Below are 18173 nucleotides of genomic sequence, written 5' to 3'. Positions count from 1 at the left end.
CAAATGAGTTGCCTTATGAACATTATACAACTATTTTTCATTATGCAACTCATTTCAGTTGCATAATGAGCCAGTTCGGAAAAGTTGGCCATTATAATACCAAAATGAGTTATATAAAATGTAAATTATGATACTGAATTGCATAAAAGTAATTTATGAATTAATTGTTTTAAAATTTCCTGGTGTTACCCCTGAGGATTCCTGCATGAGTATCTACAGGATTCCTTTCAAGATACGCTTAGTTTGTTGCAGAAAAGGCGATTTCGGATGAGTAAACTCTAATTTTTAAATTCCGGTGTATATTGTGGGAATACTATAAACAGTATAAAGTGCACTAAGAGTATGCTAAACAAAATAGCGCGTTTTAAAAGGTACAGTACTGGCAATAAACAAGTCGAAAAATAAAAATCAAGGGCCACAACTAAAACTTAAATAAGTAGATAAGTCAGTATTAAATCAAGTCTTATTGAAACGAGACACGACCTCTGCTTTTCCCTCGCGTTCGCTTGGTTTTATCTGGTTGAGATAAGGAAGGTTAAGTTAAAGAATATGAGCACATCACTTTTATTTCCTTCACTTACCTTTCTTCTCGTTGTCAAATTTCATCGGCGAGCCAACGTGGTCTCGTGCTTCTTCCAGGTGGTCTGCCTCTTCTTCTTCTCCTTCGGCAGCCGCATTCATCGAGAAACGTAAGGTTCTCCGCCTCCTGGGCTGCTGATGAACATGACACACCTGTTCTTCCGATTCAACTGGTTCCGGTTCATCATCGTGGCAGTGTTTCGTAAACAACGAACTGCGCCGCCGTTTGCGGATTTCATCTTCCAGCTTGTACGGAGTGGTGTGCGAGATCGTTTCCACATCTTCAACCTCTAGCTCTTCGTTGAAGGTAATTTTAGGCTTTGGTGTGTGCACAATTTTGCGACCACCACTGCCCCCCGATGGGCGTGCTTCGGGGGTATCCAGTCCGGAGTCGAGGAAAAGCACACTCTTGGCACGCCGTTTTTCGCTGGGAGTTTTTAAAATCGATTTTACAATTTCGTGCCTTCGGAGGGTGTGCTGTGGAGAAAAAGATTTTTGCTTTGGTATTGTGACCAAAATGATTGTTAACAGTTTAGCATGGTTACAAAAGACTGAATCTGAATAGGCTAAATGCACAGAATACTTGACGCGAAAGACTTAAATAATAGGAAAGGCTGTCTTACGTATTCAAGCTTCCGTAGTTTTCAGTCTTTCGTAGCTAACCCAAAACAACTTACATCATTGAATATAGTTTTCCGGGATTTCTTAGTCGCACTTTTGCCGGGAGTCGGTGTGCAACCGGTGCAAATGCTATTTCTCGTGATGCTACTACGTCGTGGCGTGGTAGCAATGCGAACCGAGCGTTTTATCGGCGTCACCACTTTGACGGTCTCCACCAAAGCTGCTTCCATCATCAGCTTCTTCTTAGCTTCCTCGCGGGCCTTTTTGATCAGGTCGGCCAATCCGCTGGCCTTGGTTTTCATGGGTTTCTTTTCGCGCTTTTTGATGCCACCTCCGTTCTTCAGTTTCTTTACCTTGGGTTGCTCTACAACCTCCTGCCAGTTGTTATCTTTTAGCTGGCGAAGCTCATCGAAGCGTCGATCGAGATTTTCCAAATCCAGCGACACCATCAACCAGAAACCGTCCAGATCATCCGTTCGAACTTTCTGATCAGCCCAGCTACGCTCGTAGTGGCCAACCAACTCTTTGAACTTGGACAGTTTCTTGTTGATCAGGATGTTGGTTTGTCCTTGGGCGGCTATTATCAAACCTTTGCCATTTTCGTCGATCTCCTCGCTGTCCAGATCATCTTTGTACAAGTCGCAAAGCTCTTGCAGACGCTTTAGCTCTTTCTCAACCAGATTGTAGTAGAATGCGACCTGTTGTATACGAAGAAAAATTATGCATACACAATTAGCTTAGTAGTAAAATTTCACTTAAAAGTGCAAATCGGAAGGCTAGGCACACGTTTGAGAACTGAAATCAAGCACTCCAAAGGAGGTAAGAAGCGCCAGATTTTATGGATCGGAATGATATGCAAAAGTTTTACAAAAAATTAAATGCAAGTGAAAAAATTAATAAATTAATTCTAACTCACCTTCTCGCGTACATCCGACGGCGGTTGATCCTCCTCCCGGAAGTTGACCAACGAGGAACGCCTACTTCCGCCGCCGCCGCCGCTACTACGGCGCTTCGATTCCTGCTGTTTGTTCAGCAGAACCGTTGCCAGATTACCCTCCGGCAGTGGTTTCGTCATTGCACCAATGTCCTCCTCGATGAAGCTCATTCTAGGCGTTAGCGATCGCCGCCGGGGACTCATCGTTGTTCGGACAGGAGAATCCAGCACTTCGATCGTTGCAATCTTCGGAGCGTCGATCCTTTCCTCGAGGAATACCAAAAAGTTGCGCTTGCTGGCTATTTGAGGGGAATTCTTGGCGAAAACTGAAAGCTCCGTTGGGGCGTTATTCTCTTCCACGAACACCAACGATGGTCGGCCACTGAACGACTTCCGTCCCGAACCGATCAACTTCGGGGATTCGGTCTTGGGCGGTGATTCGTCGATCGTTGGTCGCCGATCGACCAATTTCTCCTCTTTCACTTCCACCGTAAACGATTCGTTCAGTCTCGGTTCGTTCTTCACGGAAACTCCCACGAAGGAATCGTCATCTGAAATGGTGATCACCTGCGGTTCCCAATCGTCATCCTGCTTCTCCTGTTTGACATCTTCCACCTTGAAGACCATCGATCGGTGCCTGGTTTCCCGTTTCCGCATGGCAATGACTTCCGAGTCCATGGGAGACATCTTCTTCTTCGGAGTCGGCGTGTCCGCATCGATTGGACTGATTCCATCGAAAACATCGTCGTCGCTGGGTACTTTCGGCGAAAAACGGTGCAGTTGAAGGTTTCCAGGAGCATTGGCTCGATTCAATCGCTCCAAACTCTTGCGCTTTTTACGGTTGGTCGATGTCACCATTTTACCATCCTTGGTGAAACGGAACATGAACTGAACGGCTTTTTGTCCCGAGCGAACCTCCAGGTAGCGCTGAAAGTAGATAGTAAAAAGTTTATTAGACCGTTTCAGGATTTTATTTGAAAACATTGGCAACAACAACTTGATCCAAAATAACACTAGGTAGTGGTGTGCCGAGACCAGATTTATCGATATTATCGATATCGGTTTACCCAATTATCGAAATCGAAGCGATATCGGTTTCCAATTATCGATATCGAATCCGATATCCGATAATGAATGAAATATGAAATTTTATTTTAAAATGTAGTAATTATATACATTTTACGGTTTCTGTTTCGCTGATGACTTTTTAAAGTGAAAATATTAACTTTTTAAGGTGAATATAGAACGAAGCCACACCTTGAATTTTCAAAAGCACAAATCTGAAGAACCAAGTATCGCACTACCAGTGGGTGACCAATCGATCAATTTTTCAGCTCGGTGCGATGTTTGGTTCCTCAGATTTGTGCTTCCAAAATTTCAAGGTGTGACTTCGTTCTATATTCACCTTAAGCCATTTCAAAGACAAATGCTGAGAAGAGACTGACATGGCATTTCCAGTTATTAATGTTCTTGCAGCCTTGATGCAACAGCGGGAAGCCACGTTTATTAATACTCTCAATACAGATTTCTTAATCGCTCTACCACAGACAAACAGACGTAATACCTTTAACGATTTTCATTGAAATCCATCGCCCAGCTCACACTATCACCTGGTGGAAAAGTTGCACGAATCACTGTGTTATGCAATATCGTCAACAGAAGGCGCTAGTGTGAAACGTCAAACGCATAGAAAAACGATGCGCGCGCCTGTGGTTGTGAAAGCCACAACTATGAAAATTTAAAATGATCGTTTAAAGCGTGGTCGATGGAAATTTCGCAAGTGTTACGTCTGTTTGTCTGTGGCTCTACTCTTCCCTTGTTGACCCTTAAGTAAATAATATTGTCACTTCGCCACCATATCGGACGTCGCACAACTCGCGACGTTTTTGGAAGAAGTGTGCATCTATCTCCTTGTCATCAACAACAAAGCGCAGGAGTCCCAAAAAAGTTGCGACACTTTTGGACCAAGAAACATGCAATTTTTGATTGATTGTCTTTCTTGATTCCAACCGGATAGACAATATGCCGTTAAACCTTACGTTGAACTATCCATTCGTAATAACTCCACTGAAACGTCAGTCGATTTTCTAAATCAGCGAGACTTGAAAATTTTCTCTTGCTGCAAACTTAGTTGGCTAAATAGTACTGATGGACTGTCCGATATCGCGCGGAGAATATCGTCGATATCGGATTTTAAATTATCGGATATCGTATCGATAATTTGAACCCGATAATTATCGATAATATCGGATTTATCGATATCGGCACACCCCTAACACTAGGTAACTCAAAGTGCAAATTTTCGGTAGTATGAATCCGTGTGGCCAATTATGATTTTCAAATAATTTAACGTACATACTGCTGCTTTTCTGAAAAAATGATGTTAGCGAAATTGACAATGTTGGTACATTTTTGGTTATTATTTATCAAACTCTTGATCGTTCGCTATATTCTCTAACATAGATGCTTGATTACCACTAGATTTTTTATCCGTATATAGCAGACATACCACAGTGTTCCACAGCTCAAGTGAGATTTGAACTCACGACCCTCATACAATAGACATTTGCTTTATCAACTACTTACAGGGGATAGACAAAATGATCGGGACAGGCAAAATTTTCACTTTTCAAGAAATGTTCAACTAGCTGTAACTTTTCGAAAAGTGCATCGAATATTCTTTTTATTGCAAGTTTATCAACTAGTTATGCATAAGTGGTCCAAATTCGTGAAAGATCGGGCTATTCTACACGAAGTTATGAAGATTTTTGAAAAAAGGTATAATTATTCAATAACCAACTTTGAGCTTTTATAACTCCGTATTGAATGAACCGAATGCAATGAAATTCTGACCATTAATGCTTTCCACAGTCGGAATACAATAAGCAGACATTGAAAATACTGAAGGAGACCACCAGTCGAGAAGTAGAGAGTTTTGAAACTGGGATGTTGTGGTAATATGTCTGCCGGGTAGTTTTTCCAAGGCGATTCGATGAATGGTAGTTTCTTCTTCTTCTTCTTTATGACTTGACGTCTTCACTGGGACTTGGCCTGCCTCGCTTCAACTTAGTGTTCTTTGAACACTGAATGAATGAATGGTGGCTCTGGAGAGGAAATTGCCAAAAGACAGTTTTCTCGATAGAAAAGTCAGGAAACAAAGAGCGAAGTAGCGAGATACGTTGAGAACGAATATGCACATCGCATTATTATTGCAGAGTTAGTCTATGTAGCCGGGCCGCGTGTGATACGTTCCGCTAGGGGTAGTACCAGCGGCGTCATGCTCGCGATTTTTTCCGCAGTCAAGTTCGCAGATTGTGAACAATCCTCGGTACCCACTTTACGTAATTTATGTTTAGTCCCTTACTGTCAGAGCTGTCAGATCGATGTAACACGCTAAATATTATTTACACAAAAAGCAATTTACATGGAAAAAAATACACGGTAATGAATATTTATTGGGTACCGGACTGGACACAGAAAATTTAATGGTTTTCTTTGGTACATCGAGGTCTTGAAATTAGTCTATGGTAGTACTGTGATCACGGAAGCCGGAAAAGTTCAGGCTGATTTGGGATGTGGCGGTGGCAGTTGAAGATTTATTCTTAAACGACAGAGTGTTGAAAATACCTGATTTGTTGGAAGCCTGATCCACTGTTCCGCCAGAAACAAATTGTCTTGGCTGGGGAGATATTAACAGATTCATCTTCTAGTACATCCAGATGAAAATCCACAAATCTTTGTAATGAATGTCGCCACCTGCGTGCTTACATTCCGTTTGGCTTTTCCTATATCACTATAAATCGAAAGAACAGCCTATGATTCAAAGGAAAACATTTTTTTTTTTTTTTTCATAGTGATTACGGTGGTAGCACACTGTGCTGATGTTCTACACCGCACCCTTTCCCAACGTTTGCTTCTATGAGCCTCTATTTTTGTTTCAACACACAGAAGTACGTAGGCATATCGTGGCCCAAGTCGACACTGTTTTGGCCTGCGTTGAGCAAGAATAGTTTTAATGAAAGTTTCCCATTATTGCCGTTTTCACTATGTGTTTTTGTATGCCGGACCGTGTTGAAAAGCTAATCAAGAGTATTGTGTTATTCGATGCTGTGCATGCATTGCTCCTGTATTTGATGAGTATCGCAGCATTATCGATCGCGTTCGCCACTGTCTCGCGCGGGAGCAAAAACAATAGATACGCGGGTGTTTAGTGTTTAGTATTGTGTTGTTCCTGTGTCTGTAAGTGGTGAGCATCGCAGCATAATCGATCGCGTCCGCCATTTTCTCGCGCGGAAAAAAAACATATTTTTTTTGCTAGGTTTCTAGTTGCACTCTGAATAGAGTTGAAACCTCTACATTAGACCTGGAGATACGAAAAGAGTACGTAATCTTTCAGATGCAGTTTGCCAGACGTACGCAGAAAATGACATTCATTAAGACACTGTTGCAAACTGTCTCAGAAAGTTACGGTAGAAGATTGGAAAGTTTTCAATTGGTCAGTCAGTCAGAAATTGCCTATGTAGTGTAATGGTCACACGGTTTGTATTTGTCTTCTTGTTTGGTTTTGTGGTAAGGTTCAATATGTTTTCCTCCTCGTTAAGTCAGTTGCCGTATGTTTGTTTTTTATTTCATCGAATCAGTCGAACCCCGTATGTTAAAATATAGTCGATCCTGTGTCAAATCGTTTTCTTGATTTCGCTAATCCTTTTCTACTTTTCTGTGTTCATCTCTTGTGTCCTCAAATTGTCATTGGTTCAAAACCCACCGAAACATGTAACTAAACTTCTGATATTTTTTCTGTTGGTGTCATAATACCATCTAAGATAAACAAAAATACGCCAAGTTGGTCAGCCAAATTTTAAAATAATAAAGATTGCTTGTTAACTATTATGTATTCTTCCCCCTATAAATACTATGAAAAATATTCAAATTCGTTCAATTGGCCTATCGGTCCTACCTAGATAAACCATGTCATTTTCTCAAGCGTAGCCTAGAAATGTCAACCTAGTCATACACAAGTAACGTTGTTCAGTTAACCCTTATGTGGCCGACAGGGTACCCGGGTACCCATCACCCATTTAAAATACACGGTGTAGAAAAAAGCAAAAAGTTTGTCGGACACATAACGGTTAATAAAAAGCAGTCGGTTTTTGTCCAAAATGTCACGTCGAACGCATTGACGTCAACAATGCGTTCAAGTGTTCGCACGTTAGCTTCGAATCTATCAGCACAATTAAGTGCTGCAAATCTCCTTCCCATTAATTCTTCGGTCGATTTTAATTGCTTTGTTTAAAGAAAATATGTACAACATTGTAAAAATTCGAAAAAGCGACTATGACATTAAAAATAATAAATTACTAATCAAAATCAACCGAGAAGCGTGGGAAATAGAGCCCAAACAACATTTTGAAGTCAGCTGGCTGTAAAAGGTTCCAAAACCTGTCACAAATCCTATAATACTTTTATTAGGATTTGTAACGATCATCAAAACCTTCTCAAATCCAACTGACTTGGAACTATAGCTTGGGAATAGACTCTAATGAGCCCCGGCGGATCCTCCATGTTTATCGAGCATGTCTGATGCATATGATCAGCCATACTCCATCTGCAGCAGCCGGTTCTTGATGAACCGTTGGAGGCGCATTAAAGTGTTAAAAAGGTGATATGTTTCACTAAAGAACACTACATTACAATAATCTGCTATTCTGCTATTCTGCTATTATCAACGCATCCCCTGGCTTTCGCCCATCTGCGTTGTCTTTTCACTAGGCAATACGTCTACCAATTGATGTTTATGGGCTTGCCGGACCAAGTCATGTAGCTAAGCCAAACACCCCACCTACAACTGTTGGGTAGGCACCATTGTCCCGCCCACTGGTCTTTTACAGCTAGTTGTAGGTGCATGTGTGCGTGTAAGTATTGGTGTATGTGTGTTAGTGTTGGTGTATTGTAGGCGCCAACTCGTTCTAATCCACTCTGATTGCTAACACCCTATTGAACCATTACCCTTAAATCTGGCAATCTATGAAATAGAATGAGTTAAGCGCCTGGACATAATAGTCAGTTAATCAAACAAGGAATATTAGTATTAAAGTGAAGATATAACGAAGCAACGCCCCGATCCTCGAGAGCACAAACCCCAAGAACCAAATGACAGGCTGCGCGAACAGTCGATCGACTGGTCATCACCAGTGAATAATCAATCGAGCAAACCCTCCAGCACAAACCGCCACCAGCTCTCCCGACCTGCGCCCAACAAATCCGAGGCACAGCCCAGCCATAGCTTCACCTTAAAACCAAAATCTAGATTACAGAGCGCAATACTTCCCAAGTAACCACGCAGCTCGGGCCGCAAATCACGCACAACACGTCACAAATAAGACAAACCCCGCTACTACTACCCCGCCCGTACAACCGAAATCGATCTAGGGTAGAGAAGGGTCTCTTTCCACTCCAACCCACACACACTGCACTCATGCATCCATCACGACCAGAGCCGCACGGTCACCTGGGTTGCTTCTATCTTCATGACCTCACCCAACCCGTAACGCAGAGTTTAAATCCCTCTCTTGCATTACAAAGCAGTCCCTCTTCCCAAAGTTTGTGCGTGGTATAAATGAGATTATAAAGCTGAAGAAATCGTCACCAACACAACCGCCAACAAGTGAGTGCTCACTCAATGGTGTCGGCAGAATCAATGAAGACCTCCTCAGTCCCAAACCCAATTATCCTACACTACCCAAGTAACCACAATGCTGAAGCCGTACGCACTGCACGTACGAAGTACATACAGATCTAACCGCACCGCCTAAACAAACCACCTAGGCCGAACACAAGCGAAAAGCGGCGCCACCACTGTTAAACCACGACTATACCAGTAGGTATAATCGCAATTCAGCAATCGTAGATCCATTCTCCGCTCCTACTCAGCCCTAACGATCCATAGCAATGCTTGTCAATATATGCACCCCACACACGCAACCCCCACAACCCAACAGTATGGTCACTTGAGTATCCCTGGGATTTTGATTACATGATGGTCAGGGATCACAGCCATCAAAACGTTCCACACTTTGCCAGGGCTTGCGACCTGTAGTCATGATGATTTTCGCTATGGGAAACCATGATGGCTAGCGGTGTTAAGAACACTACATTACAATAATCAAAATGAAACTCCTTCACTTTAATACCGTCAACCCCTGCGAACTTGGCCAGGGATTCAAAGGAAAACATTTTAACAAAAATATTCACAGTTTCAACGCCAACTAATTCCTTAACCCTTTTCTATTCACGACTTTGAACGACTATTTTTATGTCAAGAAAACGTTTCTGATATAAAAGTGCTTGAATAAAAGTTGTTGCAAATTATCCAAATGTTTTGAAATCAACAAAAAAGTTTTTAGTTGCAAATGAATAGTTTTTTGATTGTTCATCAATACACTGAAAATTTTGTTTACTGGTATTCAGCAAACTTTGCTGATTTTTTTTGTGCTGATTTTAGTCAGCAATGCGAATTTACTGAATATCAGCAATTATTTTTCAACTTGCTGAACCATCCAGCAATTTTGACAGTTGATCAGCAACGTTGTGCTGAAATTCAGCAAAAAATTTGCTGAAATTCAGCAATTTATTTTGCTGATTTTTTTTGTGCTGGAAGCGTTTCAAAAAATTTGGTGTGTAGGTTCACTATTCTGACTCCGCAAAGCGTTAAACGTGACTGAGCCTCAAATAAATTAACTAGATAAAAAAGGTCCCATACTGAAGCAAATAACTGGCAGTTGGGTTTAACTAATGAGATTACAATCATATTCTAAAAACTATTGCATCATATTCATCTAATTCCGTTCTTTCCCTTCAATTTCTTGAGGGTTGTGCTAACGTAAGAACCTCGACAATACACATAAGATGCGACGCGAGACAGGACACAACACTTATAGTTCTTACAACAAATTTGTTGTAAGAACTATAAGTGTTGTGTCCTGTCTCGCGTCGCATCCATTCTTTCCGTTTTCCGTTTTTTCTAATCGATGGTGATCTAACGAAACCATGGAAAGGAGAGGTTAATGGTACTAGAAAAATTAGCCTATGATTAAATAAAAGAAGGAAATATTTCTGATGATCATGATTCAACCTAAACGATTCAACCTAAACTTAAATGATATTATCATAATTCGGCTAAACGATCCTTTTGGCCAGATTCGGTCAAACTAATAATATTAAGCCAAAGGGAATTCGACCGAATGGCCGGACACCGACAAAGAGGAGGAATGCTCCTAAATTTGAAGCGAATAATTAGTAGTATACTGGTACGAGTTTTCTAAATGAATCCGAAGAAATGTGGCAGACGGAGAATGATAAACAATTTGCAACAACGGAAAATCTACGAACCGTTTTTCTTCATCACCGATTAGTACAGGAGCTTCTCATAGACGTTGGCTGTTTCTCTAAATGATCGAGACTACATAGAACGGTTGGATACGAGGCACGAGTAGTGCTGTTGCTAGGACTGAATACAAAAAGGTCCGTTAACGCAGAAGGAATTGCTGACAGCTGAATACCTCATTTACGCACCAAATTTTTTGAAACGCTTCTAGCAAAAAAAATCAGCAAAATAAATTGCTGAATTTCAGCAAAATTTTTGCTGAAATTTAGCACAACGTTGCTGATCAACTGTCAAAATTGCTGGATGGTTCAGCAAGTTGAAAAATAATTGCTGATATTCACTAAATTCGTATTGCTGAATTGAGTTGTCCAAAAAAAGTCTCACGAAACCTACTGCAAGCCTATCCATATACGTGAGAACAAAAGATGCTTACAAAGTTCTTACAGATAGATTAACACGGGAAATCTGAACACAAACCACTACCACACAGGAATTTGGATTGGTCAATAAAATCAGCACAAAAAAAACAGCAAAATTTGCTGAATACCAGCAAACAAAATTTGCAGTGTATCACTGCAAAATATTTTTGCTGGTAATCAGCAAACTTTGCTGATTTTTGGCGTGTTGATTGCATTCAGCAATACAAGTTACTGAGGGTGTGAACCATTTCGCTTATTCGTTTAACTTTTAGTTAAAATTTGACAGTTAAAATTGCTGAGTATCAGCAATTATTTTTCAACTTGCTGAACCATCCAGCAATTTTGACAATTGATCAGCAAAGTTGTGCTGAAATTCAGCAAAAATGTTGATGAAATTCAGCAATTTCTTTTGCTGATTTTTGGCGTGCTGGAAGCATTTCAAAAATTATGGTGTGAGAGACAGGTAAAAATGCCTGCAGGCGTATCCAGACGAATATGGTGCTCTGACGTATTACAAAAATCCGGATAAGGAGAGCAGATAGACCAGCAAGGCGATGTTTATTTAAAGTGATCCCAGCATTGAATGAAGATAAAGTGATGCAGATGGCCAGTAAAATGTTGGATGAGTTCCATCAAGTCTAAGGGTGTGAACTATTCTTTAATCATTTTCATTACTGGCCTATTTTGGAAGTATTGTGAAATGCTCAGGTGACCAACAAGATCACCTGGTATAAACTTTTTAACTCTTTTACGTCTCAGCAATTCCTTTTTTGCTTCTTATTGCACGTACCTACTCGTGCAAAAGTAGCAGATTGAGAATCGCATCTAAAGCTTTTGATAGGGTGCTGCGCATCGCTCCTGTAACAGCAATGGATGCAAGACGTTGAATTTTCGCAAGCTTTGATTGCGTGGTAGCCTCTTTTGTGTTTGGCCACCAGACAAACGAAGCATACGTCACTTTTGGGCGGATTATGGCAGTATAAATCTACCACGGAACAACTTTTTTCAAACTATATTTATTTATTAGCGTCCAAAACAACTGTGCAAAATTTGGAAGCGATTGGGTGCGTCCCCGTATTCCGCATTGCGATTGAAATTTGTATGGAATTTAGTATGTGAAAACGTACATTTTTTGCACTTTACTAATAATTTGATTTTTTTTTTGTTTAAAACCATGTAACTAGTGACGTTGAAGTATAGCCTAGAGTATGTCGTAAAACTTTTCTGAAGACCATAAAGAGATCCGACGCTTGTGGAACTGAGGCCAAAAATTGAGATTTTATTATTGATCTTATTCCTTTTTTTTTTTTTTTTTTGCTAGGTTTCTAGCTGCACTCTGAATAGAGTTGAAACCTCTACACTAGACCCGAAGATAGGAAAGAGTACGTAATCTTTCGGAAGCAGTTTGCCAGCCGTACGCGGAAAATGATATCCATTAAGACACTGTTGCAACTGACTCAGAAAGCTACGGTAGAAGATTGGAAAGTTTTCAATTGGTCAGTCAGTCAAGATTTGCCTATGTAGTGTTATGGTCACACGGTTTGTGTTTGTCTTCTTGTTTGATTTTGTGGTATGGTTCAATATGTTTTACTTCTCGTTAAATCAGTTGTCGTATGCTTGTTTTTTTTCATCGAATCAATCGAACCCTGTATGTTAAAATATAGTCGATCCTGTGTCAAATTGTTTCCTTGGTTTCGCTAATCGTTTTCTACTTCTCTGTGTTCATCTCTTGTGTCCTTAAATTGTCATCGGTCCAAAACCCACAGAAACATGTAACTGAACTTCTGTTGGTGTCATAATACCATCAAAGAGATAAACAAAAATACGCCAAGTTGGTCAGTTGATTGCAATAAAATTTTAAAATAAAAGAGATTTCATGTCAACTTTCATCCCGCTACAAATACTATGAAAAATATTCAAATTCGTTCAATTGTCCTATCGGTCCTACCTAGATAAACCATGTCATTTTCTCAAGCATAGCCTAGAAATGTCAACCTGGTCATACACAAGTAACGTTGTTCAGTTAATAAAAAGCAGTCAGTTTTTGTCCAAAATGTCACGTCGAACGCATTGACGTCAACAATGCGTTTAAGTGTTCGCACGTTAGCTTCGAATCTATCAGCACAATTAAGTGCTGCAAATCTCCTTCCCACTATTGATTCTTCGGTCGATTTTAATTGCTTTATTTAACCCTCGAGCGATCACGCTGTTGTATTTTGTACAACAGGTTGAAAAAATCTCGCTTTTTGTACTCAGCACCAGTGTGGTGCTGACGCAGGTAGTCAACCGCGCGAGTTACGGAAGGTTAAAGAAAATATGACCAACTAACATTGTAAAAATTCGAAAAAGCGACTATGACATTAATAAATTACTGATCAAAATCAACCGAGAAACGTGGGAAACAGAGCCCAAACAACATTTTGAAGTCAGCTGGCTGTAACAGGTTCCAAAACCTGTCACAAATCCTATAATACTTTTATTAGAATTTGTAACGATCATCAAAAGCTTCTCAAATCCAACCGACTTGGAACTATTGCTTGGGAATAGACTCTACTGAGCCCCAGCGGTTCCTCCTGTTTATCGAGCATGTCTGATGCATATGATCAGCCATACTCCATCTGCAGCAGCCGGTTCGTGATGAACCGTTGGAGGCGCATTAAAGTGTTAAAAGGGTGATATGTTTCACTGAAGAACACTACATTACAATAATCAAAATGCAACTCCTTCACTTTAATACCGTCAACCCCTGCGAACTTGGCCAGGGATTATTGATCTTATTCCTTTACATGTTAAATGTTAAGCACCATCAGACGATCTGAACGTAATCACTTTTGCCACAAATGTCGGATCACTTTGCGGTCTTCAGAAAAGTTTTTCGTCATATCCTTCGAAGACTACTTTATCAGAAGACATGGAACTCTGCTATTTTTCCATACTAACAACAAGCGTCACCGACGACATCGCCGCCTGTTGAGTTAAGGTGATACTTTTGTATAAAAGCTTAACTATGTGTTGGGGATAGTACCCTGGGCTTGGATTATATCTTCCAGGAAGCTTTGATTTCAGGCATGTGGTCGATGGCCTTTGCAGTAATGATTATAATAGCTGAATGTATAATCAATGGCAAACAATTCTGTAAGAATCAGATCTCCAAGTCATCTGATATAGTTATACTGATCATGACGCTGCATAGTATATCGAACATTTGTCGAAGTCATTTATGTGCCGGGAAAATATAATTCCAAGTTGGAGAGAATATTACAAACTGAGGGAGGGTAATTGGCCCAGTCAGACCCCTGAATGGGCAATGTGGGTTAGTTTATGGGAATGCCATTGAAGGTTTGTAATATTCTCCGAGGCTTTCGAAATCCAACAGGGCGCGTCCCCGGGTTGCGGATAGGGGGAAAAGGGAGATTTTTCACATTTGTACTGTAATCAGCCAATGTGGTATTATCTCCTATGGTGTTGTAGTGCGAATGAATGATCTCATTCTATGGGAATTCGAACCTTGTAATGTATTGTTTATCAACTTCAATTTTCTAAGTTTGATAAGGTTTTGAAGACAAACATGAGATGAGAGAATTGCCTAATAGGAAAGTCACATCAGCAAAGCTTTTACATATGCAAATGCTATCCATGGGGTCATGTCTAGCATTTAATATGTATGGCAATGACTGATTTTTACCTAGCAGGGGTACTACAAGACCACGCGGACAATTCGATTAAAGGCTTAATTGGGGATAATATATTTTCCAGAACTGAAGGGACATTTTTTCCGGGGTGACTGGTGAGTCGGAGAGGGTAGAAGTTTCCGTTTGTTATAATTGATAAAATAAACAATCGGGCGCTTTTTCTTTCTATGACTTGCTTGGTATTTTGTGGATTATTGTTTTTTGGTTTTGGAAGGTATGCGATTCACTATAGGGTACTGCAAGCACCTGATCTAACCTCACTTTGTTTGACAGTTCAGCGAGCTTGTTTACAAGATGTTAGAATTTTTAACGAGCGGCGAAAATTAAATTTACTTTTTCCATCCCGAAACCATTACGGTACGGAAATATCAATTATATTCAACTCTACTAGTACAAAACCAATCGTCTAATTTCCGTTTTACTGAAATTACATCGAAAAACAGTTTTGCCGGATCTCCGCTAGAGACTAAGTCCATGTAAACAAGCTCGCTGAACTGTCAGTGCACGGCTTCGTGACGTCATCTTGCAGTATCCTATTGAGCCTTAAAATTATTTTGCATCTGAATAGCATTGATATCGTCAAGTCTGCACCAACACCCTAATCCCACACCAAAATACCCTTTTCCTATCCCATGGCGTTTATGTGGTCAGCAAAGACTATTCAGCCATCACCCCTCCTTATCATCGGCTTTGGACTGACTTGCGCTCTCATTGCCCCACCAAATGCTGCAAAATGAAAATGAAAATGAAATGAAACTATGTGTTGGGGATAGTATGAAAATATACTCACACCATCATAAATATGTACCGTGAGGTCGCCATTCACCGCTCATTTTGGGTCAATCATACAAAAATGATCAAATGTTAGTAAAGTATCGTTACAAAAGTGAATGTAATATGCTGCCACATTAAAAAACTTTCATTTCACCAAGTTTTTATATGGGTGTACCTGAAATCACGCTCTCAAAAAATATTTCTCACACTGCGCTGCAGGACAACATGGGAACTCAGGGCAAACAGCGGAAAAAATATCCAAAAGGTAAAACCCGTTAAAGATTCCATTTTGACAAAACAGGTTGAACTGAAGGTCATGAATCATCAATACTTTGGTAAATAAAAGTTATTTGGTTTTTATAAATGAATAGTTTCTGTGATTCCATGAAAAAATAACCCAGTGAGCGGTGAATGGATGCATGAGCGGTAATAGGAGCCATGAGATAACACATTTGAATTTTTATTTTTTCGGTTGTAAACATATTTTGCAATCGTTTTATATTTTTTCTATAATAACAACATAATTGTTGAGTTGTTAACGTAAATTAAAGTGCAATATTCGCAAACGTCGATTTTTTATGCCATATACTTTACGAAAATGCCGTTAAATGAGCGGTGAATGGCGACCTCACGGTAGTAAAAAGTTCCACCTTGATCCGTGAGCAGCGCTGCAAACAGTGACTCCCGATTACCAACAGTGCTGCAATTCTTCTTGATAAAGTGGTCTTTGCTATATGTACGTTAACGTCATTCGTTGTTAGATCGTTTTAGACTAAGAATTTTAATTTGTGAGAAAAATGCAAAAAAGTACGTTTTTCTATACTAAATTTCATACAAATTTCAATCGCAATGCGGAACACGGGGACGCAACCAATCGTTCCCAAATTTTGCACAGTTGTTTTGGACACTAAGGGATCGAAAAAGTTTTGTTCCCAAAAATCGACTTTGTTGACCCAGTCTAATATCCATATTAGCAAGACGTAAGTACGTAAAGGTTCCAGCCAGTTAATACTCTATGACCAGGGAAGTCTGGTGCCCACCACATCAACGCAATGCGGGCCATTGAATCACGAACTTTCTACAACACTTGCTTAAAAAGACAGTAAATACGAGTACATAAAACAATTCCAGCGCTACCTACTGTAAATCTGAGAAGATAGCGAGAGCATACATTCTATGATGCTGCTACACGCACCGACAAGCTCACCCCGCTGCATAATGCACTTACCATATTGCTGCTGCAACCAGCTGCCGCCGCATCGCCCTTCTTGTACGAGACGATCGTCGTCGACGCCGCTGCCGCCGCCGTTCTTCCACCCTTCGCAGCAACAACAGCATTCTTCGTTGCCGTGCCATTCCTCGATCGCAAACCGGTTCTCGGTTTGTCGGCTTTCTTTTCCGTCCCAGCCCCAGCAACAGCACAATCCCCGGGGGTCAATCCCTTCCGCCATGTGTCCACCCTAGGTTTGGCCGACTTGATCGATGCTGGCGTTTTCACCGTTAGAATGTTTCTTCTTGAACGAGGCGGCGGTTGCTTTTCCGCGGTGGGATTATCCTTCCGTCGGGTGTCCACCCGAGGGGTTGCGTGCTTGGCCGCTGGCGTTAGCACCTTTCGCTTCTCGGCCAGCCGCTTCAGTTCCTCCTCGGATTTCTTGAACAGGTTCTTCTCGTATTCTCTGTCCACCAGGTTGGTCTTGGAAACCACCGCCACGAATGGCTTCTTTTTGACGGTTTTCTGTTTCGCTTGGGCACGCTGCTCCTTGAATCTCCTCAAGCGCTCAAGCCGTTCCTCGTACTTCGACTTGAATTCGTTTTCCTTGTTCTCCTTACCCCCACGGCTGGAACGGCGCCGTTTTTTGCCGCTGCTTAATCTGGGTTTCGCGATCTGATGCTCCGTCAACGGATAACGCTCCTCTTCCTGCTGCTGCTGCTCATTCGTAAAATCGGACGCACTGAGATTCCGGTTCGTAAAGTGCAAATCCTGTCGGGAGCTCTCCCGTTTCGATCGAAGCAGCTGGCTGTTGCCTTCCTTCAAACGGTTTCCACGGGAGGCGTTCTTGTAAAAGCCACGGTATTCCATCGTATTGTTCCACACGCGCACTTATTTTTCACACCACATGCACTTGAAACTCAATCATCTATGTAATCGCGAACGTTTCTTCGTAATCACCCGCGAATATCCAGCAAAATTCGAACGTTTTCAATTTGACCAAATTTGCGTTGTTTGGCTGCTGCGATCGGCGCGACTCGGACGTTATTTTTTCAGCACCGTTGACACTGCTGTGGTACCGAGGCGGTTTAAATGAACTCCGACAAAGATAGATCCCAGTGTCGGACTTCGATTGGTAAACAAATGTAGCGAGGGGTAAGTGGATGGAACCTAGGATCCGGAAAAAAGCGGCGCTTTATCATTTCTTGAGCGAATCGTTGCCTGAATTTTCCACGCATCGAGATAGGCCAAGAAATTTCATGAGATCTGCGTACTACCCATAAATGTGCAATGATGATGTGCAAATGATCATTGCCTTTTTTTCAAATATTTTTATATGCATACTTGATTTTCATACAAATTTTTGAAAATTCGAAAAATCCCTCCAATTGGGTTTTTAAATTTAGAATAAATTATTGATTTTTTTGGTTTTATACAAAAGAGCACCTTTTTCTGAGGCACTACGATTTTTTTCAGATTTTTAGAACTTTATTTTGGTACCTAAAATCAATTACAAAGAGATTTTTTGAAATCACTTTTTGACAGCTGGGCAACTGCTTGA

General features: G+C 40.9%; 1 protein-coding gene across 1 annotated transcript; it reads right to left on the bottom strand.

The window, feature by feature from the left end:
* Positions 1-256: 256 nt before the first annotated feature.
* LOC109399111 (uncharacterized) lies at positions 257-17863 on the bottom strand. The gene is made up of 5 exons (XM_019671558.3): positions 16631-17863; positions 2117-3061; positions 1257-1898; positions 582-1056; positions 257-516 (listed from the first exon to the last, which is right to left on the bottom strand). The coding sequence occupies exons 1-5, from the start codon at positions 17480-17482 to the stop codon at positions 464-466; spliced, it is 2967 nt and encodes a 988-aa protein (XP_019527103.3). The 5' UTR covers positions 17483-17863; the 3' UTR covers positions 257-463.
* Positions 17864-18173: the final 310 nt, after the last annotated feature.

This window comes from Aedes albopictus, chromosome 3 (assembly GCF_035046485.1).
Source record: "Aedes albopictus strain Foshan chromosome 3, AalbF5, whole genome shotgun sequence".
Taxonomy (NCBI): Eukaryota; Metazoa; Arthropoda; class Insecta; order Diptera; family Culicidae; genus Aedes; species Aedes albopictus.
Note: the sequence above shows the minus strand (reverse complement) of the source record. Positions and strands in the feature narration are given on the sequence as shown.

Excerpts from the sequence above, each read along its gene's own strand:
- LOC109399111 (XM_019671558.3), bottom strand. The coding sequence starts at position 17,482 with ATGGAATACCGTGGCTTTTACAAGAACGCCTCCCGTGGAAACCGTTTG. Across the intron at positions 3,062-16,630 it reads CTGGTTGCAGCAGCAATATG|CGCTACCTGGAGGTTCGCTC; the intron begins GTAAGTGCATTA and ends ATCTACTTTCAG. Across the intron at positions 1,057-1,256 it reads GGAAAACTATATTCAATGAT|CACACCCTCCGAAGGCACGA; the intron begins GTAAGTTGTTTT and ends TTTTCTCCACAG.